Below are 25,329 nucleotides of genomic sequence, written 5' to 3'. Positions count from 1 at the left end.
ATGCTCTGTACCTGATGCACATGATGGAAAACTTGGGGTCATGTATTTGAGTTTCCTAAATTATAATACTCAGGTAAGAAACAATCATACCTGACCTAGCGCCAGTGTCCTTTCACAATGCATTGTATTCCATTTATTTGTATCCATATGAAAATAATCAATATGCTCTGTAACTGATGGACATGAGGGAAGGCTTAGTTTATATTTACATTTCTTGAGATATGACACACAGGTGCAAGGCAAACATCTCTGATGTAGCACTAGTCTCCTCGGGCAAAGTATTGCATCAAATAGGATGTTTTTATATGGAAACAGAAATATGAACAAGGAAATTCAGCACCTTTTAACCATCATCATGTGTGCATGATCTGTGCATCGGGCTGTAGCAGCACAGCCATCTGAAACCAGTTTGCAAAAGATTACCCTGATGGCTCACAACTACTTACATCATACAATGTCCATAATCTGTTCAGGAATAACCTCATTGTTTCTGTACAATGTCAAAATTTGCATGAAATTGTACTTCTCACTATAAATCCATAGATATATTTTGTCCATGTTTAGTTTGTGCATCTTTCTAATAGCTCAGTATGTAGTTCTTATTTTGCCAATGTTTTTTTTCTTTCAGGTATGAGTCACTCAGCCCAGAGGAAAGAAAGCGATTGGAAGAAGATGAGGATAAACTCTTATCTGGTACGTAATCATTTTTGTCTCACCTGCGAAGCAAAGTGAGACTATAGGCGCCGCTTTTGCGACGGCGGCGGCGGCGGCGTCAACATCAAATCTTAACCTGAGGTTAAGTTTTTGAAATGACGTCATAACTTAGAAAGTATATGGACCTAGTTAATAAAACTTGGCCATAAGGTTAATCAAGTATTACTGAACATCCTATTAGAGTTTCATGTCACATGACCAAGGTCAAAGGTCATTTAGGGTCAATGAACTTAGACCATGTTGGAGGATTCAACATCGAAATCTTAACCTGAGGTAAAGTTTTTGAAATGTCTTCATAACTTAGAAAATATATGGACCTAGTTCATGAAACTTGGACATAAGGTTAATCAAGTATCACTGAACATCCTGCCTGAGTTTCACATCACATGACCAAGGTCAAAGGTCATTTAGGGTCAATGAACTTTGGCCGAATTGGGGATATCTGTTGAATTCCCATCATAACTTTGAAAGTTTATGGATCTGATTCATGAAACTTAGACATAATAGTAATCAAGCATCACTGAAAATTTTGTGCAAGTTTCAGGTCTCATGATTAAGGTCAAAGGTCAATTAGGGTCAATGAACTTTGGCCGAATCGGGGGTATCTGTTGAATTACCATCATAACTTTGAAAGTTTATTGGTATAGTTCGTTAAACTTGGACATTAGAGTAATCAAGCATCACTGAACATCCTGTGCGCGTTTCAGGTCACATGACCAAGGTCAAAGGTCAATGAACTTTGGCCGAATTGGGTGTATCTGTTGAATTACCATCATAACTTTGAAAGTTTATGGATCTGATTCATGAAACTTGTACATAAGAGTAATCAAGTATCACTGAACATCCTGTTTGAGTTTCAGGTCACATGATCAAGGTCAAAGGTCATTTAGGGTCAATGAACTTTGGCCGAATCGGGGGTATCTGTTGAATTACCATCATAACTTTGAAAGTTTATTGGTCTAGTTCGTTAAACTTGGACATTAGAGTAATCAAGTATCACTGAACATCCTGTGCGCATTTCAGGTCACATGACCAAGGTCAAAGGTCAATGAACTTTGGCCGAATTTGGTGTATCTGTTGAATAACCATCATATCTCTGTAAGTTTATTGGTCTAGTTCATAAAAAGTGGACATAAGAGTAACCATGTATCACTGAACATCTTGTGCGAGTTAGAGTAGTATTCAAAGTCAGCACTGCTGCTATATTGAACTGCGTGATGCAGGTGAGACGGCCAGAGGCATTCTACTTGTTTTAATATCCTATTCAGTAAACATTTTTTCAGTCATCTTTGAAATGACTCCCACTCTTCATAGATCCTCACTTGAGTGATAGAACAAGACATAGGAACAACAATTTTATTGAGTTGGGGTCTGTATCACAAAGATTAGCAATCAATCGCCAAATCGACTGACCAATCAAGATCAATGTTTCATGTGCATTTGGTTCAAAGTGCTGGCTAGGAACCAATCAGAAGTGTTCTTTCATAAATGCTATGTATCGCTAAGCTTTGTGTTACGGGCCCTTGAATGCATTCTCTGTATACCTGGAATAAGCAGAGCATCCCTCCATTGCAGTGGCACTGTCAAAATCCCAGCTGAGAAAGTGCTTACCGCAAACAAACATTAGTTTAAGTGAACTCGATCAGAGAAATTAATTGACAAAAATATGAGCATACAGTGTATGTACATGTAGTCCTCTAACATTGTTTAATGTGTGCAGTATATTTTAGTCACTTTCTCAGCATTTAACTTTTTCAAACTCTTACAGTATACAAATAGTGAATAGGCATGAGTGCGATGGTGCAAGAGGTGAAAGAAAGATGCTCTATTTAACTCGGCTAACGCTAGGGACAGTGATTTTCCGTTTCTAAAAATTGCCTTTTCCGTTTCAGAAAATCTCAAATTCCGTTTCAGCATGTCTGGAAACGGAAATTCCGTTTCCCCATAGACATTGTGTACAAGAAAAATTGACAATTCCGTTTATGTAGAAAACCAATGCGCAACGAGTAGCGATGTCAAAATGCTAGCGCTGCTCAAAATTTGCATCTACCAATGTACTAACATCGCTTTAAAATCCATTTTAATCGAAGAGATTCGAGCTAAAAAAGAAATTAGGGAAACATAATCAACATTAATATATTCTCACCTTTCATATTATTAGCATTATTTTATTGTTAAATGGGATTTTATCGCTGATTTGGGGACTTTTCGGACATCGTTTTGAACAGTCGACGACTTCCGAATATCCGCCGTTTTGGATTTGATGAATGACCGTGATCATTATATTATGACCGAACGCAGAGGGCAGCAACACACGGCCGGATTCTGCCTTCTATATATGCGGACGTAAGTGTAAACTAATTTGGATACGATCGAGTGATGGAGAGGCTCGAGTGTAGTTACGATGTATTGATTGTCATGATTGTTGTTGCAAAGTGAGATCGTGTTTTTTCAGTTGATATTAGTATTTTGTTGAGGATTTGGGATAAATTTCTGTTGCTTTTTTGTGCATTTTGAGAAAAAACGTGTTTTCCGTGATTTTCCGTTTGAAAAGTCACTTTCCGTTTCAAACAGCCGATTCCGTGAATTCCCTCCGTTTTCCGCGATCGCGGAAAATCACTGTCCCTATAACACCTCGTTGAATAGAGCGTCTCTTTCTTTCACCAAATGTGAAATCTCGCACCATTGCATGAATAAGAATATTCGCTATTTGTGTTGTACAACACCTCGGAATCTAGCGGAAATATTAAGAACAATATGGGGTTTCCCTGCAGTAATCTATGTAAAAGGGAGCAAAAATATTGACAGCGAATGCAAAATCCCACAAGCTCACATGACCTTGGGCAGCATTGCACATTTAGCCAGCAGGCTAGCTATACACGTATTGCACCTTCATTTTTACTGAGCGCAATGAATAAAATTGTATTGTGACGTCACCTCCTAAGGCCGTGCAACGGTACATTTTGGATGGTACGTAGTGTGTGCAATAGTACGAATGTTTGACATAGAGCCTCTCATTTGCTCGCGTACAACAAGCTATGTAGGCGTTGTACAACAAACGCCTTCGTATTATCAACATACACCAGTCACTTTGAGACAAAATCTTTTGTAATTCAATCCCAAGGCCAGAACTAAAGTATATCATTCATTGTATAAATTTATTTGAGTAATTTTCATCTACAATGTACGTCATATCTATTCATCTGTTTCTTTCCCGGCAGACATGCTTTACAACATGACTGCATACATGATCGAGATGGAGGTGCCCAAGATAGAGATCAAACGACGAATCAGACGTCTGCTTGGAAGGTCACACGTTGGCCTACTTTACAGCCAAGATGTCAACGACCTTTTGGACCAAATAAATAACTTGGTAAGTCCTCAGTGCCTAGTATTGCTGAGTGTTGCGATCTACTCAGATTTTGTTTTGAGTTCTACAATTATTTATAAATCCCTTTTTGATTATTTTGGAAGAAAAGGAGTTAAAGTAATACTTACACTGGTGTAGATTCAAGCAGAAATCTACATGTAATAGTTCAGGGGAGCGGAGATGCAGGGGGGACAGGCATTATCTGTCGTGTCATTTCATTTAAATTAATCAAATATTACTCCTAACATCTGAATCTCTTCATGGACATGCTCCAAAACATCTCTCTGAATTAATCCAGGCATACACCCCCAGTAGTTCCCTTCGCTCTGCAAATCAAAATTTCTTAATGGTCAAAAAAGCAAAAACTTTTTGGGGTGATAGGTCCTTTTCAAGCTCTGCCCCACGTCTTGGGAATACTCTTCCAGCTTCCCTTCTTTGTACCCAAATTATAACATCGTTTAGATCCAATTCAAAGACTTATCTCATGAAGAATGCATATTCAACATAGCCCCATTTACAGTGTCTTACCCCTTATAAGAAGGGTGAAAGAACAGAGTTCCGTGTAAACTTTTGTAAATGCCACTCAAGACTCGTGTTTTTTGTTATATATTTTAATGCAGCTGCAGTTTTCAGGAGGAGTACATGTATAACCCTAACAATAAAATTCATAAAAGCATTTGAATGTGGAGAATGATAAAGTCATGGAGATTTTGCCATCGACATTGCTACATCTACAGTGTATGTAGGATGTCACTACAAACAACTTATGATGGCAAAACAAAAAATCTTTTTGTTGATTGTAATCATATTACAATCATTTATTTTTTGCAGTATGGTAATGACATTGACCTGAAACCAGCTGGGAGCCGTCAGATGAGAAAACACAGCTTCGTAGTCCATGCTGGATCTGATAATAAAGGAGATGTGCTCTTCATGGAGGTACCAATACACTTAATATTAATAATAATAATAATGATAATAGGGATAATGATAATGATAATGATAATGATAATAATAATAATAATGATAATGATAATGATAATAATAATAATAATAATAATGATATATTTACCCAGGGTAGCCACTTCAGTTCAGAAAACTGTTCTCCCAGTGGGCCCTGCTATTATTATTACCCGGCTAAGCTAGGCTACCTATTCAGGTGCACACAGCTTTTTGAGGAATTACTTCCTGCCGGTACCCATTATCTCACCTGGCTCGAGTGCAGCACCACGTGGATAGATTGTCATGTTCTTGAGCAAATTTGGGAGTCTGAAATGCACACAAAATATAATGTTGTGTAACTTTGGAATTGTACATCCTGTTGCGGTGACTTTGATGTTAAAAAGTTGTTTGAGATTTGAAACAATACTGGATAAGAACCTTGAGGTTCAAGCTTATTATATGGATTGACAAATTATGGTGGGGGATAAATAGCCTCCTCCCTCCCCCCTACAGTATTCTTAAAACACTTTTCTGGTATCAATTAGAGTTGTTAAAGACCCTGACCGGTGTAAAAACAATCATATATCAAAATAAAGGTAATGACTCATACAATACAAATATACCAAAAATATTACATATATCTCCTTCCAATAGTTAAAAATATTAAATAAAAATCAAAGAAACTGCTCCTCCAAATTACGCTTTGATTGAGCACCCCCCACGTCGCCTGGAAATGATGACGTCACGTTGTGTCTGAAGGTTGTGATTCCATAGGTTTGTGTACAAAAGCATTGGGTATTTTCTTCCATTTCCATGTTATGAATCCATTTTTTTTTGTTTTTAGATGAAAATGGCACTCAAAATTATTCTCTGTTCAAATTGTTGTAAACCTACAACTATTCACTACCTTTTTTGTGATTTCTTTGTTTGGCTCTTATTGGGCCTAAATTGCTATGTCAGGAAAAGTTGTTATACATAATCTAAATGCAGATAGAATTGAAATCTGCGACAAATAAGCAGGAAATAAACTATGGCAAAAACTAGTTCAAAACTGTAGATTTCATAAATTCAAGCTTGTGGGAAAAAATATATGTGATATCCCTCTGTGATAGAAGTGAAGAGAATGAAATGCGTTATCTGGAAAGCAAAAAAATCACCCAGTTTTTCTGTGTACAATCCTATGGAATCACGACGCTTCTTACACAACGTGACGTCACGGTCTCGAGGCAGGTGAAAAGCACAATAGAGCCTATTTTCTAAACGGGGTTCGAAGCCCGATAATTGGAATATTCTTAAGCAAAATACTCAGCTGGGAAGCGGTGAAAATGCATAAAGCATACCTTGCTGTATTTAGTAGCTTATAAGCTTTCGATTGGTATATAATTTGTCGGTTTCATTTTTGGGTCCGGTCTGGATCTTTAACAGTTGTTTTCTACTACATTCATTTTCCCAGGTGTGCGATGACTGTGTAATAATCCGATCAGGTAATGGTGCTGTGTGCGATAGATGCTGGTACGAGAGGCTAATAAACATGACCTACTGCCCTAAAACCAAAGTATTGTGTCTATGGAGGAAGGTTACAAATACCACCAAGCTGGATAAATTCTATACGAAAAAGGTCAGTATCCCATTGTACATGTTTTTAATCAACATTGGGTAAAGATGAAATACACATGATTGTTGGGTAAAATACTGCTACTTACTGTTATAAGTTTTACCCAATGCTATGTGGAAATTTAACCATGAAAAATGCTTTCCATCTATTATATCAAGTATTGTGTCTATGGAGAAAGGTCACGAATACCACCAAGCTGGATAAATGTTATATGAAAAAGGTCAGTATCCCATTGTACATATACCCGTGTTTTTTAAAATCAACTTTGTACATTTCATCGTCAACGTTTAGATTTTGTTTTTCCCACTTCGTGGGGTTGGACAGTTCATTTTCTTTATGGCTCTCCTCAATACTATCCTGTCGTTTGTGTCAACCTGTTATTTTTTTTAATCAACATTGGGTAAAGATTAGATAGGCATGATTGTTGGGTAAACTATTGCAAAATGCTGTGTAAGCTTTACCCAATGTTATGTGGAAATGTGGAAATTTACCAACCAAAAATGCTTTCCACCTAATATTTACCCCCCAACAAAAGAAGAGAATTAAAAAAAGAAAGATGTGGATGTTCTCTTTTACCCAACAATTGTTCAGCATCTAATACTCAAACTTATTTCCAGTAATTAAGTAATAATAATCAGGCAAGTTTCCAGTAAATATAACTCTTACCACATTATTGTTATTATTATCATTACTATCATTGTTATCATCATGATCATTATCATCATCATCATCATCATCATCATCATCATCAGTGTCATCATTATCATCAGTGTCATCATCATCATCATCAGCATCATCATCACCCCTGAAAATAATGATGTATAAAGAAAAGGGAAAACCCCAAAGTCCTGCGAAAAAATTAAAAGATTTTTGCTGACTGCGTCCCGTGTAATTCATTTCACATTTTGGAATTCTCTCAAAATTATAAGCCCTTTTGTCATAGGATTTATTTTTGTATAAATCTTGTGAAGGACACCAACTATGAGCGTTATGGTGCAGTCATATTTCCCTAGGGTGAGTCTAAAACAGCCGTTTTAAATTTTGTGTACCAGCTACATATAGGTGGTTTGAACAAAAATGAATAAAAATGGCTGTTGTCGACTAGCCCTACGGCCGCCGTAGGGTAATTTGACTGCAGCATAAGTGATATGATGTGTAATTTGCTAGAGAGACTCGTTTGTGTATATTTTGTCATAGGTGCAATCAATCACCTCCAATTGTTTGATTCCCGATTCCTTTATTTAACTCAAGTACAAATTATTTTCGCTGTTGATTGCAGTGTCGAGAGCTTTATTTCTGCATCAAAGAGAGCATGGAGAAAGCAGCTTCAAGGCAGAAGAATGGTATGACTGCAGGTAAGATATTTATGTCTGTACTTAAAAATAAATGTGTGTTGTAGATATGGCGCGTCGTGGTTCAGTGGATTAGTCTCCAGACTTTGAAACAGAGGGTCCAGGGTTCAAATCCCAGCCATGGCATAATTTCCTTTAGCAAGGAATTCATCCGCATTGTGCTGCACTTGACCCAGGTGAGGTGAATGGGTACCAGCAGGAAGTAATTCCTCAAAAAGATGTGTGCTCCGAATAGGTAGCCAAGCTTAGCCGGGTTATGATAATAGCAGGGCCTGCTGGGAGAACAGTTTATAGAACTAAAGTGGCTACCCTGGGTAAATATACCGTTATTATTATTATTATTTTGATTTGAACAAGTTCATACAGAATCCAATAAAATGACTACCCAAGTATATTATGCAAAAGCATTCTGGAAGGTATTGTGAAATCGCTGGGAAATAAGCAAAAAGCATCTAGGCATTCCATTTTCTTAGCAATAATGATAATACATTCCTCTGATTTCCTGGTTGTCGCAATTCGCAAAGTGCACAATGCATAGTCTGAAGTAGTGAGATTAGATTCACCACTGTGGCTGGCTTACCAAGGCACATACAGTTTGGCATCAATTCTTCACTCCAGACATGATATAATTAGTTAAAGTGTCAGATATGAGTCTGTGCTTGCAGGATAGCCCCACATGTGCTAAGCTGTGCTGGTGATCTAAAGTGTGGTCTTTTTTTTAAGCTTACCTATATTGTCATTTTAAGAATCATCTATTGCCTAATTACCCTCCCATACCCTATACATTCTCTCTTCTACGATTATCATTTTATTATGGTCTCGGGAGCCCAGCCTTTGAAAGGCCATCGGCCTACATGTATGCTGGCTCCCTCATATTCTCATTTACTAGTATTTTGTTGTTATTCTATTTTTGTATCCTTATTTGTATATAGTGTATTCTTTGATTTTTATGTTGTGTGTTTTTAAAGGTCAAGTCCACCTCAGCAAAATGTTGATTTAAATCAATAGAGAAAAATCAGACAAGCACAATGCTGAAAATTTCATCAAAATCGGATGTAAAATAAGAAAGTAATGACATTTCAAAATTTCGCTTATTTTTAACAAAATGGTTATATGAACGAGCCAGTTACATCCAAATGAGAGAGTCAATGACGTCACTCACTCACTATTTCTTTTGTTTTTTTATTGTTTGAATTATACAATATTTCAATTTTTACGAATTTGATGATTAGGACCTCATTGCCTGAAGCACAAAATGTTAAAATAATGGAATTCCACGTGTTCAGGGAGGAATGAAACTTCATTTCACATGACAATGACGAAAAAATAAAAATATTTCATATCTCGTGTAATAAAATACAAAAGAAATAGTGAGTGAGTGATGTCATCAACTCTCTCATTTAGATGTAACTGGCTCATTCATATAACTATTTTGTTGAAGATAAGCGAAACTTTAAAATGCCATAACTTTTTTATTTTACATCCGATTTTGATGAAATTTTGAGTGTTATGCTTGTTGATTTTTTCTCTTTTTATTCAAATCAAGTTTTTGTTGCGGTGGACTTGTCCTTTAATGAGAATTTGGAATAAATAAATGAAATGAAATGAAAATGAATGGGATGAAATATCACCTTTTGTTTCTTCTCAGAACCTGAGCTGGGTGGCGAGTTTCCTATCCAAGACGTGAAAACAGGAGAAGGTGGTCTACTCCAAGTCACAATGGAAGGGGTTGGACTCAAGTTCCCCCAGTCAAAGGTGAGTACAGCCTTGCCTTAGGTATCCTGGTGAGAATTGTAGCAACGGGCATCTTGAATTCACAAATGAGATGTATCGATGAATGATTCATGAGTCATGTTTCTTTGCATGTTCCATTTTCCTGATTGTCAAACTATCACAAGAATGCAAACTGGATATAAAGTCTTCGATCGATGACTATGTTTTGGGATTGATTTTTTTTTTTGCATTTTACTCTTCCTGAATTCAAGGCAAGGTTTCACAAACCTATCAGAAGAAATTTGCTGAACTGAAGTAATTTTCTACATTGATGAATATACTTTCATGTATATTGTATACCTTTCTTTTTTGGGGAACGCCAAGCAAGCTTCTTTCAAAAGTTTAAGAATGGAAAACAAAAGTATACTTTTATATTGATGACTATATTGTTTAAATACTTATTTCCCCTAAATGTCAGGCAAGGTTTCACAGAACTATCATAAGTCAAGTTCACTTTTTTCCTGAGCTCAGATGATCAGGTTCAATAAAAGAGACATGCATAGACCTTCTAAATTATATGATAATTCTGTTCCGTATATATTTCTACGCATTGTCAAGATTGTAAACCTAATGGTCCATAGACTTTGGCTTAAAAGCATGGTTTCCCCAAATAGTAAAAAATGTTCTTCCATACCTTCTTAACATATCTATTTTTGCTAAATTAGGATATCAGAGTATTTGTTGTTATAATGGATTTGTTAAACACTGCCCAAAATGCACAAAATCCATAGCAATCACCCTGTAAACATGCCATAAATATGAGTCGCGTGAACACTTTAGATTGGATTTTCTGTAATTAAAATCAAATTTCTTATGTCTATAAATGGACATCTTTATATAGACAGAACTCGTATAGGGGAGCATATCATTTACGAAATGTCAGTGATTTCACCTGACAAATATTCTCTTGGCCGATCAGGGCCCCGGCTTATAAACAGTTAAGATTGATCCAATCCATCGTAACTCTATGGAAATCCATCAGCGTCATAATTTTTTTCTCCAGGAAATTTGCAAAATGTTCTTTGTAAACAAAGGAGATGCCACCAAATTGTGAAGAAATCAGTGAATCTATACGTATGGATGTATATTCATATCTAGATTTAAAAAAAAAATAAACATGCATTTTATATGTTGACTTTGCTGGCTTTCCATAGTTGCGATTGATTGGATCAATTGCAACTCCTTGTAAGAAGGGGCCCTGATGTTAGGATTTTCCATGACTATTCACTGGCAACTTGTTTGATGAACCACCCTCAGACTTAAAAAATGTAATGATCTTTAAAAAAACAAGAATGAAGGGGTATTCCGGGTGGAAAGTAATTATGAATAGAGTAAAAATTCAGGAAGCAAGTACTGGAAATTTCATCAAAACCTGATATCAAATAATGAAGTTATTGAATTTTAAAGTTTAGCCAAATTTTATGAAGACCGTTACATGATGAAGTTCGAGGTTTGGGAATCAATGCACACATTTTGTTTTGTTGGGGAATGATTAAATGGCTCATCCTCAGCTTGTTATGTTGTGTTAATAGGTATATACGCGCCAAAATGAGGGTTCTTCTTCCCATTTGCCCCCTCCTTTATAAGCCAAAATAATAGCCCCGACACCATCATTTAAACAAATTATTAATTCAATAAGAGTTAAAAGATTATTTTACCCTTTTATCCTTTTTCCTCTACTTCTAATTCCTTCCTCCTCCGCATACAAGATCTTTAACATGTATGTGTGTCATATGATAATTTGCCTCGAATGTATTACAGCCGCTTTCGCATTGAAACCTAAATGATAATTATTGTTCGTGGGGGTAAACGCTACATTCTGTTTGATCACTTTTTATAGCATTGATTTTAGTCTTCGATTTCAATGATAGAAAAGAATCCATTGTGGAAAAAAAGTTTTATTTCATTGACCTTCTGCTTTTTATTTGAATGGTTTTAGTTATAGTTATATATAGATATATAATACATCAAGATTGCACAATAGGGGTTATGTTCCAATAATGCGAAACAGAGATTCATTTTAATGCATGTATATAGATTTACAGCATGATGCATTAGACTAAGTTCCAGGCTTTCCTTTAATCATTTGTGTCACATTGTCGTCTGGGTTTGTGTCATGCCACACAAGCTGCTTGCCGTGTCATCTGTGAATGGTCCTCTAAGGTCTGAGATCAAAGACTAGTCTAGGGTTTGGTATATTAAAGGCTGGTAATCGTGTTTGGTATGCTGGCTCACAGGAAATCAATTCAAAATGAAATTCATGACAAAAAAAGGTGAGCATTATTATTCAAAATGGATTGCATCTCATTCGAAATTCATATTAGACTTCTTACAAATCAAATCAAAGAAAGAGATGGATATTTTTATTATGGATGAAATTCTGATATTTCCAGTTTTCAAATTGTATCGAAGTTTGGAAGTTTTGTTCAGTTTATGAAATCTATTGAAGTGGTTAAATAAGTAGGAATTTTTGAAAGACAAAGGGAATTATTCAAAATTTGTAATGCAAGTTGACGCCAGCTTCGTGAATGTTTTCGGCAGCTATGCATGGATTGACAAGTGTTAGGAACGAAACAAAATTGCGAATATACAATAAGATTTGTAAAGAAAAGGTGGAAAAAAATGGAAGTGAAGTTTATAGTCCAAAGGTTGTGTGACATGACAGACCTATTTTTTCTAACCCTTATCGTTCCTTCCTTCCTTCCTTACTTTACCCCTCTTGGTGCGTACAAATGAAGGCATCTGAGGTAGGACCGATTGACTGTATATTATACATTCATATATTTTTTTTGATACACTGTATACTGTGTCTTGTGGACCCTTCGCGCCTCCAGTAAACTTACGTACAGTACCCCCACGTTGTATATTTTTGAAACCTAGTTTGATATTGGTTATCTTCCAACCTCTCATTTATATTTTACCAAACACTTACCCAGACCCTAGTTGGACCAGACACAAGATACCCTATCCGTGTTGTGTCTTGCTTTCTGTGTGCACCGCTTAAGTTTGTGAAAATTGTGATCAGACGGGCATATTAGCACATCACTCTGCGTATCGGTGTTTGGAGTATTTTCTGTTCAGTTTGAATTCGTTCTGCTTTTGTTTAGTGGCACTGTGTATATGATGATGCAAATATTAGTTGATTATTCCTTTTGAACATTTAACCCTGATATATATACAACAAATTATATAACATGAAATGTTCTAATTATGTCTTATTGCTTAGACTCTACATGTATGTGTACCCGTTTCAATCTCTCATATTTGTTTTTATTTTACTTTTAATTAGCCAAATGCTATATGATAACAGCTGCTTTTTTTTGGGGGGGGGGTAGTAACTTAGGAAAAAAATAAAAACAAGCAACAGTACAATATCAGGCTGGGAAAAGAAAATAATGCACAATAGTGTACACAAAAAAGTAGTTGTGTACGTGTAACATTCCACTGTCAACCTTACACATTTCTTTTGTTATTTAGTTCTTCCGTTTGCCTAGGAAATAGCTTGAAGTACAGGATTTGGGTTTTGATAATGATAACTGTAATTGCAGTACCTTTGAGGTGAAATGGTCGTCTTATGATGTTGAGCATGCTCCTTTAAGAATAGATTCCTCCATTAGAAATAGGTAATCTTTTAAAAATGAAATACTCTTTTAAACAGACAGAGTGCTCTATTTAAAACAGTGCACTTCTTTAAAGTCAGAGTATTCCTGTAAAAAGAGAGTAATCCTTTGAAAACAAAGTATCTTTAAAAGGAGAATAATCCTATACAAAAGCAGTTCTTTAAAAACAGACCAAGATGGAAAAAGAATACTTCTTTAAAAACAGAGTACTATTAAAAAAAACAGTGTTATGTAAAATACATGTACAGAGTGCTTCCTTGAAAAGAAAGTACCTTTTAAAGCAGAGTAATCCTACAATAAAAAAAACATCTTTTAAAACAGAGTACTGTTTAAAAAACAGTGTATTATTTAAAAGACTGAGTGCTTCTGTGAAAACAAAGTACCTTTTAAAAGCAGGATAATCCTACAATAAAACAACATTTTTTTAGAACAGAGTTCTCATTGATAAATATATATTACTTACAAACTGAAAGGCAGTATTCCTTAAAAAAAATCCAGAGCACTCCTGCAAAGAAAAAAAGTGTTCATTTAATGTGTAGAACTCATTTGGTAATTTACAAATCTGACTAGAATAGCGCCATCTTGTGGTCTTCTTGCACACTAAAATTACCACATTATAAAACCTGAGTCTGTGCATGTAGACTAACCCATCACTGATATGATTGAAGAGCATCCTCACCTCCATGTCTGCAATAAAGTGTTATTTTTAGAAGCGACTAAAAACGAAACCAAAGTACATGTACGTTATAAATCAGACGAATTACCCTACTTCAGAGAAAATTGCATTAAAGGAGACATCCAACTTGACATGAAAGATAAATGCCAGTTGTGGTAATGATATCAAAATGAGTTTGCACAGAAATCTAATCACCACCCAAGCGTTTGTTTGTATTAATAAAATAATATGTGCCAAATAGCTCTGGGAGAAAAAAGTGTAAAATGCTGAGAAATGAGCAAAGTAAGGACGGAATTCCATCAAATGTTGGGTATTTTTCCAAGCAATGTGTAAACACTGTCCCTCATACATGTACATGTATGCTTGTCTGTGTTAGTTATCATCAGAGTTATTGGTTATCAGCCTAGATTTCATGATTTCACAAATATAAGTTTACATTGATGTACATTGTATCACATCTAGATCTATGATGTTATTTTGACATTGAAAAGACTTTCTCATGAAATAATTCTTTGTTGCTTCTATATTTTTTTTTACCTTTAACTTCTGGTTAGATTCACAATACTGTGCCATCAAAGTCCTTTTGAATTGCATGAAGATGTGATATCATAATGTGTCAAATGCTAATACAAGAACTGTGCATTATTATTTTGATTAATTCAAAAGAACACTCGCAATTTCAAGCACTCTTTCCTGTCATCAGGCCAAGGAGACAATTTGCTTTATCAGAATTTCAAGAGCCCTCAATGTCTTCTGCCATTCTTTCATAGATAAAAAAAAAAACGTGAGCTCACGACAATTTTATCTTTTTTTTGAAGAGCTTTCAATGTTATCTACCTTTCTTTGATAGATTGATAATATTGAAGTTCACAATTATCATAAAAAAGCAATACCTCATGCCAATTATTTCTATTTATTTATTTATTCATGTTTTCTTTATAAAAAGCAGGGTAGTTCCATTCAAGCCAGAGGTCTGCTTTACAAGGGAGCCCTGCTATCAATCACAATTTGAACATTATACAATAACAATTATAACATACAAGATTTCTATGATTTGAAGAACACTCAATGTCTTGTACCATTCTTTTATAGATTGATATTTTCATGAATATCATAAAAAATATGAAAGCTTATGCCAATTATTCATATAATTTGAAAAGCATTCAGTATCTTGTACCATTCTTTCATAGATTGATACATGTATCTTCATGAATATCATTAAAAAAGTCCTTTATAAAAAATGGGACTCCTGTAGTTTTGGTTTCGTTTGAGAAAGGAAAATGAATGGCAAGCTTGAGAGCCACTGAATGAAGTGAAAGTGATGAAAAAAAGTACTTATCTTTTTATGAGTACCGTACACTTCACATAGATAGACTTTGATAGGTGACTCATATTTCAATTTGATGAAAAATATTTCTCTTCCCTGTAATTTCAAAAGGGTAGATCATTATTGTTACTCCATTTGAAATATTGAAGATAATGTGTGCATGAACAAAAAATTTCATTTCGTATGCAACTCCTTCATGAACATACGAACAGAGATAATACAATAAACATAGTATGTAACAAACTGTTTTATTTGTATCAAAGAGATATTTGAAAAAGAAGCGTCTCTTTACCGGCAAAACAAAGTTGTATTTTATGACCATGACATATATATCAATTAAAAAGATTGCAGGGGTTGTCCTTATAAGCTTAGCTTTAATCAATGCTCCACACCTACCTTTTTTCTCTGTAGCCCGATCGGGCCACCAAAATCATCAATGTCATATTTTTGGTGGCCCGCAAAGCAAATTTGGAAGCCCTAGAACAATAGAAAACCTTACAATTCATCAAAACTTTGGTAGCCCAACCAGGCCACCATGTGTGGGCTTTTACAGAAATTCGGTTGCCCAACTCTCAACTTAGGTTGCCCCGGGCCACTGCTAATGTCAAGCCCTGCTTTAATGCATGAAAACCCTGGGCAACCCTTAAATTGGAAGGGGAGATAGGGGAGGGGCACTCCGATTGTTTCTATTAGTATTATGTGTTGTTCTATTTATTGCAAGAAAAGAAAATGAATGTACATCTATATATTTTGATTTGTAAGAAATTCACCTATACTTATTAAAGTACGTGTAATTATCACCACCCCAAAGTTGTTGGGTTTGAATTCAAAGAAAATATACATCCCCCACTCCCCCACATTTTCATTTTATATTTGTTTTTTAGAAGGAAGTTGAATAGCAAATTCTTCTTTTTTTCAATAAAGACCCTTGTGAGTTTGTGTTGATGTGTTTACAATTCGTTTGTATTTGTTGTACTTTGTCTGCTTATTTTGGGTGGGTGTCTGTATGTATTCATTTCATCATTATGTATAGTACAAATATTGACTGCTCATGAGTTTTATAGTAAACACTATTGCCTCAAACTGATCTTGAGACTATAATATATAATCCTTCTATTATCCAAAGAGCAACGTTCAAATGAAACTAATACAGAACTTAAGTAGGCTTTTATTGTCTCAACATGATAGAGGGGTTGTTGTTTTCATTGTTGCTCAAATAAAAGATTAGTCAATATTTATTATTCTATATTGGTCTTTCCATGAATTTCGGGTATGAATTGTGACATTTCAGACTCCTTATACAAATGTATAGCCTAAAAAATGTATTAGTATGAGTTATGCTTAAATGTCACATATATACATGTATATTGTTTTTGTTTTAGTTGAACAATATTAAAAACCTGTTGTCCTACTTAAATCATGCAAATCGGTTTATAGATTTTACCATTTTGTGCTTCTATTCATATTATATCTAAGAAAAATTAACTAGTTTTTAATGGAAAAATAAACTTCAGGAATCCGACATCAATTTATAAATAGCAAAATAGCGATATCCCAGATATGTATTGTAGTTTTAGCAGGATATGATGACACTACATGTAGATCAACACTTGATACATGCTATAAACTTGTAAATTGGTATTATCATTGCATTGGATAATAAATAAATAAATTCATTCATTCATTCTATTTACCACTTAAGCTTATCTGTGCAATGTCTTCACAATCATGTGAACGTAGAATAAAAAAACAGTAAGATGCAATTATGTGCGGAGTGAATGACGCATGTAGTAGCTGCTGTCAGCTGTGTATTACAGGACATGACACCACTCCTTTCGTACATGTAGCTTGACGGAGGACCGATGAAGGCAGAAGTATGGACGGAAAATATATCATCTTTGAGGGCTGATTTCTGCAAGCCTCTTTACTATTTTGAAAAGGGACATAATCTGATTATTGATTACTTCCCCTTTACAATGATGAAAGAAAATAATCATGAGACTCTAGGAGTCTACTTTGAAGTCTGGAGACTTATCACAATATTAAAATATACTTTTCTTAATTCAGGCCAGTGGGTCTCAAGAAAAGTACATGTATGTTGTGTAATGTGTATCCATCCTGTATTCCATTGTACATGTGTAGATATGCCAGTGGGCTGTGTTTGTGATGATAGTGACCGTAATGCTACTCTGCGTCCTTCTAAAAAAGACTTGCTCTGTTTGTAGAACCCGGCTTGATCTTCAAGATCTGCTTCGTGCTTTTGTAACGGTCGTCTGATTAGTTAATGTACTGTCTAAGTACTGATATTTAAGCTTTCCTAGAAAGGCAATGTCTTTTTAATCAATACGAATGTGTTGTTTGTCCTAACTGTGTCCCCTTCCCCTCTCTCGTAGAGGAAGGCTTTGCAATTATTCTAAATATCATGTTTGCCAAATTTTATCCTCTCTCCCCCTCTCTCTTTACTTCTAAGAATAGGTTATGACTTTCAAGATTGGTTATAGTAATAGCTGACATTGTATTTGCCATCTATTTGATTTTGTCCCAACTCCGTCTACTCCCCCTCTCTTGTTTTTATAAATAATATCTTTAGTAAAATTTAATGATCATATATAGCCCCCCCCATCCCCTCTCTCCTCACTCTTTTGCAAGAAAGACAATTTCTTTAAAATCTTTACCCTTATTTTATTGATCCAACTCTGCCCTGCCAGTATTTTCCCAACTCCACCCCCCCCTCTCTCTCCCAAAAAAGTCTGCATCATTTTAATAATTTACACCTGTTCCACCACTGCCTTTCTGCTTCTCCCTTCTCTCTTTAAGACCCCGTCTTTATAAATATTACCAATATCATATTGGCCCCGACCCCCCCCATGCAGAAAGCTAGTGGATCATTGTCAGTATAACCTTCTACATTGAACTTATGACATATATTGTATTCGTCAGTAAATGATATTTGTGGAAATTCTGTGACCCATGTCGATAGCGATTATGAATGTCTACATGTCTCATCTGTCCAAGTTCCAGTTTATTGTACATATTTGTATAAAAAAAGGCCCCTAGATGTAGAGGACCCATGTACATTACATGTATATACATGTAATGCCCTTCAACAAAGTATTATGTACATATAAAGTGCAGTGGTGCTAAAAACTTTAGTGAACTCCACCTGAAAATGAACATACTGAACAGTATTTGATTTCTGCCATTTTTTAATGTTGTGAAGTCAGGTGATAAAATAAAGGTTGTTTTTCTGGGCATGCCAAACATTGTAGTATTGTTTTTCTACATTCAGCACTCGGCTTGAAGGAGTGCATTTTTTGGTGGGGTTCATGGACTTCTTAGCGCAACTGTAACTTCTTAAAAATTGATCACTAATAACCCACTCAAGTACTTGATTGAATGTGAAATAAATTCAATGAGAGCTTCAAAGAATACATGTACCTGAGGAAAATCAAGGTTTGATATTCACGGTTCACTCTCAATGAAACTTCAACATTTTCAGAAAAAAGAAGAAACTCTTTAATCTCATCTTTCATCATACTTTACTTCTTCTTTATCACAATATGAAGAAGACCCAGTATTCCTTAATACAGAAAATCTCATTTTCAACTATTTTACTTTTTTTTAAGACCACCGACTGTGTCACTTTGAAGATATAATTGTTTTTTGTACTGGTCTGTTTTATGAGCACTTTTTTATGGGGAAAACAGTTTCATTTTTCTCAACTGCTCATAGCATGTAATCAATTTTGCATTTTATGGTTTTCTTTCACTGTGTATAATTGACTTGATATGATATACATTTCTTTTTCTTGTAGGCGTTTATTGAACTAAAGGACATCAAAGAATATAAAACCAAGAAGGACATCTTCATGCTTGTAGAGTGCAGTAAGTATTATAAAGATAAATGAAAGTAGTTGCAGTAAACACTGATTTCATGAGAAAGTCAGTAAAACCAGGCTTAATTGTCACTATATCATCAACGATCAAGATCTGGTACAGTTACATAAACTGAACTTTGTGAAATCTTGAAATCTAGGCTGAGAAATGTTCACACTGAAGATCACCAACACAGATAAGTGCACATGGATCAGTGTATTATTATTGATTTGAATGTTGGCCCGATGCTTGACCCGAATTCCATGCTTATTTGCTAATTTCTCAGCAATTACACAATTTCTTCCAGAATCCTTTGGCACATCTTTTTATTTATACAAACGGACAATTTGGTGGTCATATCATTCGATTTTGTACAAACTCATTTTGAAATCGTCACCACAACTGGCTTTTATCTTCAATATATTTCTGATTATTGAAGTTCTGTTTAGTGAGTGATCATTTTGGCATCATGTGCCCATGCATAGTGTCACTATTTTTCGAGTCCAGTGGACTATGTTAATTTTAATTGTGCAGGCAACATACCATCCTGTGGAGGGGGGGGGCACTCAGATTTGAACTGGGTAAGGACGTGTAGCCTCAAAATATGGAACCATAAGCTTAAAGGTCAAGTCCGCCCCAGGAAAGTACTGACTTGAATAAATAGAGAAAAATCAAAGTAGCATAGTGCTGAAAATTTCATCAAAATCGGATGTAAAATAAGAAAGTTATGACATTGTAAAGTTTCGCTTACTTTTCACAAAACAGTGATATGCACAACGGTGAGTCAGTCGATGATGTCCGTCACTCACTATTTCTTTTGTTTTTTATTGTTTGAATTATACAATATTGAATTTTTTTATAGATTTGACAATAAGGACCAACTTCACTGTACCATATAGTATTAATGCTAATTCCCCATGTTCAGGGAGGAATTAACCATTGTATCACTTGACAACAAGGAGTAAATTAGAATATTTCATATTTCATATAATAAAGTACAAAAGAAATAGTGAGTGGATGACGTTATAGTCTCCTCATTTGCATACCAGCCAGGGTGTGCATATAACTGTATTGACTTTTACATGTATAATCTTTTTTAATGCATTTTACTATGTATTTAATAATGTGCCAAAACCAACTTGTAAGCATGATTTTTCCAGCTCTTGCTGTATTTTCATGTATGATTGTTAACATGTTTGATTATCAATAAAGACCATTTTTTAATTGAATTGAATTGAATAACTGTTATTTGAAATTTAGCGAAATAATTAGAATGTCATAACTTTCTTATTTTACATCCGGTTTTGACAAAATTTTCAGTGTTATGCTTGTTGGATTTTTCTCTTTTTATTCAAATCAATTTTTTGTTGGGGAGGACTTGTCCTTTAAGAAATGAAGTTGCTATTTGGGCCAGTAGGTCACAAATTCTGTATAACGTGAAAAATCTTTATGCAAGTGAATCAGTTAAAGCCTAAATGATGTTTCTTTTGCTCTTTGTCCATAGATCCTCAGCAGAAGAATGTCACCCGCCACAAGTTCCGTTCAGCCATGGCTCACGATATCGGTTATGCAATGCTATGCGTCTTCTCTTACCTGGCTGCTGCGAAGAACTCCGAGACGATCACACGCAAGGAACTCGAAGCTCGGATGGCAGGACGCAAGCGCGAGTTCATGCAAAGTTAAAGGTGACGTATCGTCATAACCTGATCCAGTCTAACTCAGTAAAACAAGGATTTTGTTTTTAAAGGACAGAACAGCCCTCCTTTGCTGAAATACTTTATAGCACCCTTGATATTATGCAAGTCCCTGTTGACACTTAATCATGATGTATGGACTGTCGGATTATAAAACTAGCCCAGGACATCTGGCTAAAGTGAATAGGACTTTGTTCAATTAAATGTCACTTGTCACATGTTTTACAGGTCTCGATTATGGTTCAGATTCTGAAGAGGGCTGGGATAAAGGTTGAAATGTGTAATAGGTCTGGAATATGGTCCAAATCAGAAAGAGATCTGGGACATGGTCCTAATCTGACTAAGGTCTGGAATATATGTATGGTCCAAAAATCTAGAATATTGTTCAAATGTTTTTCAGGACTGGAATGTGGTCCTAATAGAGGTCTGAAATAAATGCCTTCCCAAACGATATCAGCTCATAGACTCTGTTTCAAAGCATAGTTATTGTAGTACTGAGTGGTAGATAACTAGAACATCGCTAGATATTTTTCAACATGCAGTCAGCAGTCTGCATATTTACTCAATCTGACTGAATATAATCAGACTTGCCTAGATAATTTTCAAGTGATGCCAAGTTTTTACTCAATATTCATCAAGCAGCCATTAACTATTAACTACATTTGAACAAGGAAAGATATTCATGAATTAGTAATGGAGATAGGGTGTAATTGCTTTCAAAGTAATACAAATTTATACTCATCTTTGAACAAATATTTGCAATGAGATAAGGCAGTATTTGTGAATCGATAGTTAAAGGACCTCATTTCAATGTCATCCATCTAAGCATATAATCAAACTGTCTGAACGGGCCTAAACAAAACGTTATTTTCAATGATGGTAATTTGTGCTATGCATTCATTTAAATTTACTGATTTATCACGACCTGTATTCCTGGTGATGAAATTTCAGCGAAAACTTAGGTTTTCACTCCAAAGTGGTGGGTATATTGTCCCACTATTCCCCTGATATTCAAATAACTTTATAGTGGAGTTCATTCAAGACCTTTGTATTCTCTTAGGTAGGGGTTGAGACTCATGATGCATGATCCAATACAGAGCTGCCAAGTAGTACTGATTTTCAGTATTTAGTACTGAAAAGTGAGAAGAATACTGATATGTAAAATACTGATTTCTAAAGTTTCAGTTGTATGTGTGGTCCTATGGTATTTTTTGAAAATACTGATTTCCTCAAAGAAATAGGCCTACTGATTTTCAGCTTCAAAAATACTGAGATGTTCCTTTTCATGTTGGCAGCTCTTCCAATACATCTTAAAAATCAGCCTCTATCGGGTAATCATTCTGTATGTATATGTGTATTTTTTAAAGTTATTAGTTTTATTCACATTCTTTATTATAAGGTCTATTTAAATGTTTGGGAATATTCTTTTTCGCAACGAAAGAAAAAAGGAAAGCAGAGTTTAAGACAAATAGTAAAGAGAGCCATAATTCTATTTATGTGTATTATGATAATTATTATGCTATATTTGCCTATTTGAATGACTATGTTCCTGTTTTCGAAGTGCTTTCTAGATACATGTATGTTATTATCCTGGTCATTAGAATCTGGCATCCCAGAAAACAATGTATGTACTGTCTCCACTCCCTGGGGAGTATTCTGAAAGGAACTGCCAAGCTTACATTGCCAAGTATAAGCCTCTTTTATTTAGCCAATTCTTAATTTGTTAATTTTTAGTACTTGCCCCAAGTAATTGATCAAGAAGATTAAATTTGCTTGCCTTCCACTTCTAAGAGCAGGAATTTTAAAAAGGACTTGGTTGATAACATGGTATTATGGATGTGTGCGCTGTACATGTAGGATATTTGTCATTTTATAGTAAGCACCATCATCATCATTTTCATTATTACAGTCACAATCTTCACTCTCGTCACCGCCACCATCATCATCGTCATCATCACCATCATCATCATCACCATCATCATCATCATCATCACCACCATCATCATCATCATCACCACCACCATCATCAACATCATCACCATCATCATCACCACCATCACCACCACCATCATCATCACCATCATCACCATCATCATCATCACCACCACAATAATAATTATCCTTATGTTTTTGAAAATATTGTATTTTTTCTCCATTTACTGCTACTTTGTGCTATAAATAATGTCGAAGGGTGTATCGAAGTAAGAGACAAACGATATAAAATATATTTAGGTAAATTACTACTTCATTAAAATCTAATGCTCTTTAATAAGCCAAATACCATTTAGATATAAAAAATGCCAGCTTTAACAGTATTCCAGTGGCCAATCAAGAAAGCCATTTCATTCAAACATCCTTCATATGACTGACCAAACACCAATCAGGATTCTAATTAGAGTCAACACCCATTGACACTCAACATTAACACCAACTCTTATCACTGAAGGTGATACCTAATGTACCAGACACTAACACCAAACTACTCGGTGTTTGTTGGTCTGCTGGTCCACAGGCTTTCAATTGAACACCAAATCTATCATTGAAGGTGATACCTAATGTACCAGACATTAACACCAAACTACTCGGTGTTTGTTGGTCTCCTTGTCCACAGGCTTTAAATTTAACACCAAATCTATCATTGAAGGTGATTCCTAATGTACCAGACACCAACACCAAACTACTCGGTGTTTGTTGGTCTGTTGGTCCACAGGCTTTCAATTTAACACCAACTCTATCATTGAAGGTGATTCCTAATGTACCAGACACCAACACCAAACTACTCGGTGTTTGTTGGTCTGCTGGTCCACAGGCTTTAAATTTAACACCAAATCTATCATTGAAGGTGATTCCTAATGTACCAGACACCAACACCAAACTACTCGGTGTTTGTTGGTCTGTTGGTCCACAGGCTTTCAATTTAACACCAACTCTATCATTGAAGGTGATACCTATGTACCAGACACTAACACCAGACTACTCGGTGTTTGTTGGTCTGCTGTTCCGTTGGCTTTCAATTTCAAAGGCTGTCCGTGTGTTATGTACACTTTTTGGTTCTTTATACACATGCTGGATCATTGGTAGAGCTACTGCTTCATGAATGGGAGGGTCATATGTTTGATACCCTTCCTAGTTGTGCCAAAGACTAAGAATGGGACTTTGCTACCGACACATGTAGCAAGGCACTCTGTCTTGCTCATGGTGGATCAGTGGTAGAGGTACTGCTTCATGAATGGGAAGGTCATGGGTTTGATATCCTGCTGAGTCACACCAAAGACTTGTAAAAATTTGACCTTTGCCTTTCTCACTAGGCACACTGTCATACACATAGTTCAGGGGTAGACCTGCTTCATGAATCAGAAAGTCATGGGTTCAACACCCAGCCGAGTCATACCAAAGATCTGTAAAATACCTTTCTTGCTAGCACTCTGCCTTGCACATGGTGGTTCAGTGGTATAGCTTCTGCTTCATGAATGGGAAGTACATGGGTTCGATACCCAGCTGAGTCATGCCAAAGATCTGTAAAATGATGTTCTACATGTAGCTAGGCACTCCTTGAGATTCAATAAGAGTAGATCACATTAAGTGTATATCATCTAGGGCTATGTGGTCCAGGAGCTTAATTTCTGGTTCACAAAAAGCATTATTATTATTATGATTTATACTTTATTATTATTATTGGGCTGACATCACTGTGACCGTTGATCTTTACTGTTGCTATTATGGTAACTATTGTGCTGTAGTGACGGATCATGTGTTTTATTTTATACAGTGGCGTATCCAACCAGGTAAATACAATGCCATATCAGAGGCCATATTTTTGTGCAAAATTAGTCGGCCCCCTCGGATCTGTTGAATCCAATCCGGACGTATCCACGCCTCTTAGGCTCTGTGACACCGTTCAGTGCCAGCCTTGCGGGTGAGTTGGGGGTGATTTCCAACAACCCACCCACAACAAAGTTTTGAACATGTTCAAAACTTTTCTGTATGCAAATCAGACTTGCATAAGCTCCTGCGGGTAACTGCATGTAAGATGTACGAGATACCTGTACTGTCCGTACGGACGACCTGCGGGTAGCAAAAATAGTTGCCAGAATCTCTCCAACAAGGCTTGCATGGAATGGTGCGATAGGGCCTTTAGTTATGTATGTATTCAAAGAAAGTGCAATACATTGTATATTACCAACATTCACATAGATTTCAGTACTGATTTATTTATGGCCCGAAATATATATATTTTCTGGGGATTATATATCTGTGTTATTTTCTGAGGAATATATATGTACTATACCAGAATGAGGGAGTACTAGTACTAAACATACATTAACATTCCTATACCACATGTTTGCTTTCCATTTTCCAGCTATTTATTCC

General features: G+C 35.6%; 1 protein-coding gene across 8 annotated transcripts in view; it reads left to right on the top strand.

Annotated features, from left to right (window-relative positions):
- LOC121421004 (MAP kinase-activating death domain protein-like) overlaps positions 1-22,120 on the top strand; it is a 106,129-nt gene extending 84,009 nt beyond the window's left edge. For all 8 annotated transcript variants that reach the window (XM_041615582.1, XM_041615586.1, XM_041615585.1 and 5 more), the window contains 8 exons: positions 629-693; positions 3,936-4,087; positions 4,916-5,023; positions 6,480-6,644; positions 7,921-7,996; positions 9,642-9,748; positions 19,204-19,273; positions 20,769-22,120. In XM_041615582.1, coding sequence (XP_041471516.1) covers positions 629-693; positions 3,936-4,087; positions 4,916-5,023; positions 6,480-6,644; positions 7,921-7,996; positions 9,642-9,748; positions 19,204-19,273; positions 20,769-20,947 — 922 coding nt within the window. In that variant the 3' untranslated portion in view covers positions 20,948-22,120. The remainder of the gene's footprint in view (positions 1-628; positions 694-3,935; positions 4,088-4,915; positions 5,024-6,479; positions 6,645-7,920; positions 7,997-9,641; positions 9,749-19,203; positions 19,274-20,768) is intronic.
- Positions 22,121-25,329: the final 3,209 nt, after the last annotated feature.

This window comes from Lytechinus variegatus, chromosome 9 (assembly GCF_018143015.1).
Source record: "Lytechinus variegatus isolate NC3 chromosome 9, Lvar_3.0, whole genome shotgun sequence".
Taxonomy (NCBI): Eukaryota; Metazoa; Echinodermata; class Echinoidea; order Temnopleuroida; family Toxopneustidae; genus Lytechinus; species Lytechinus variegatus.
The sequence above is the reverse complement of the archived record's forward strand: the minus strand, read 5'-3'. Positions and strand labels throughout refer to the sequence as shown.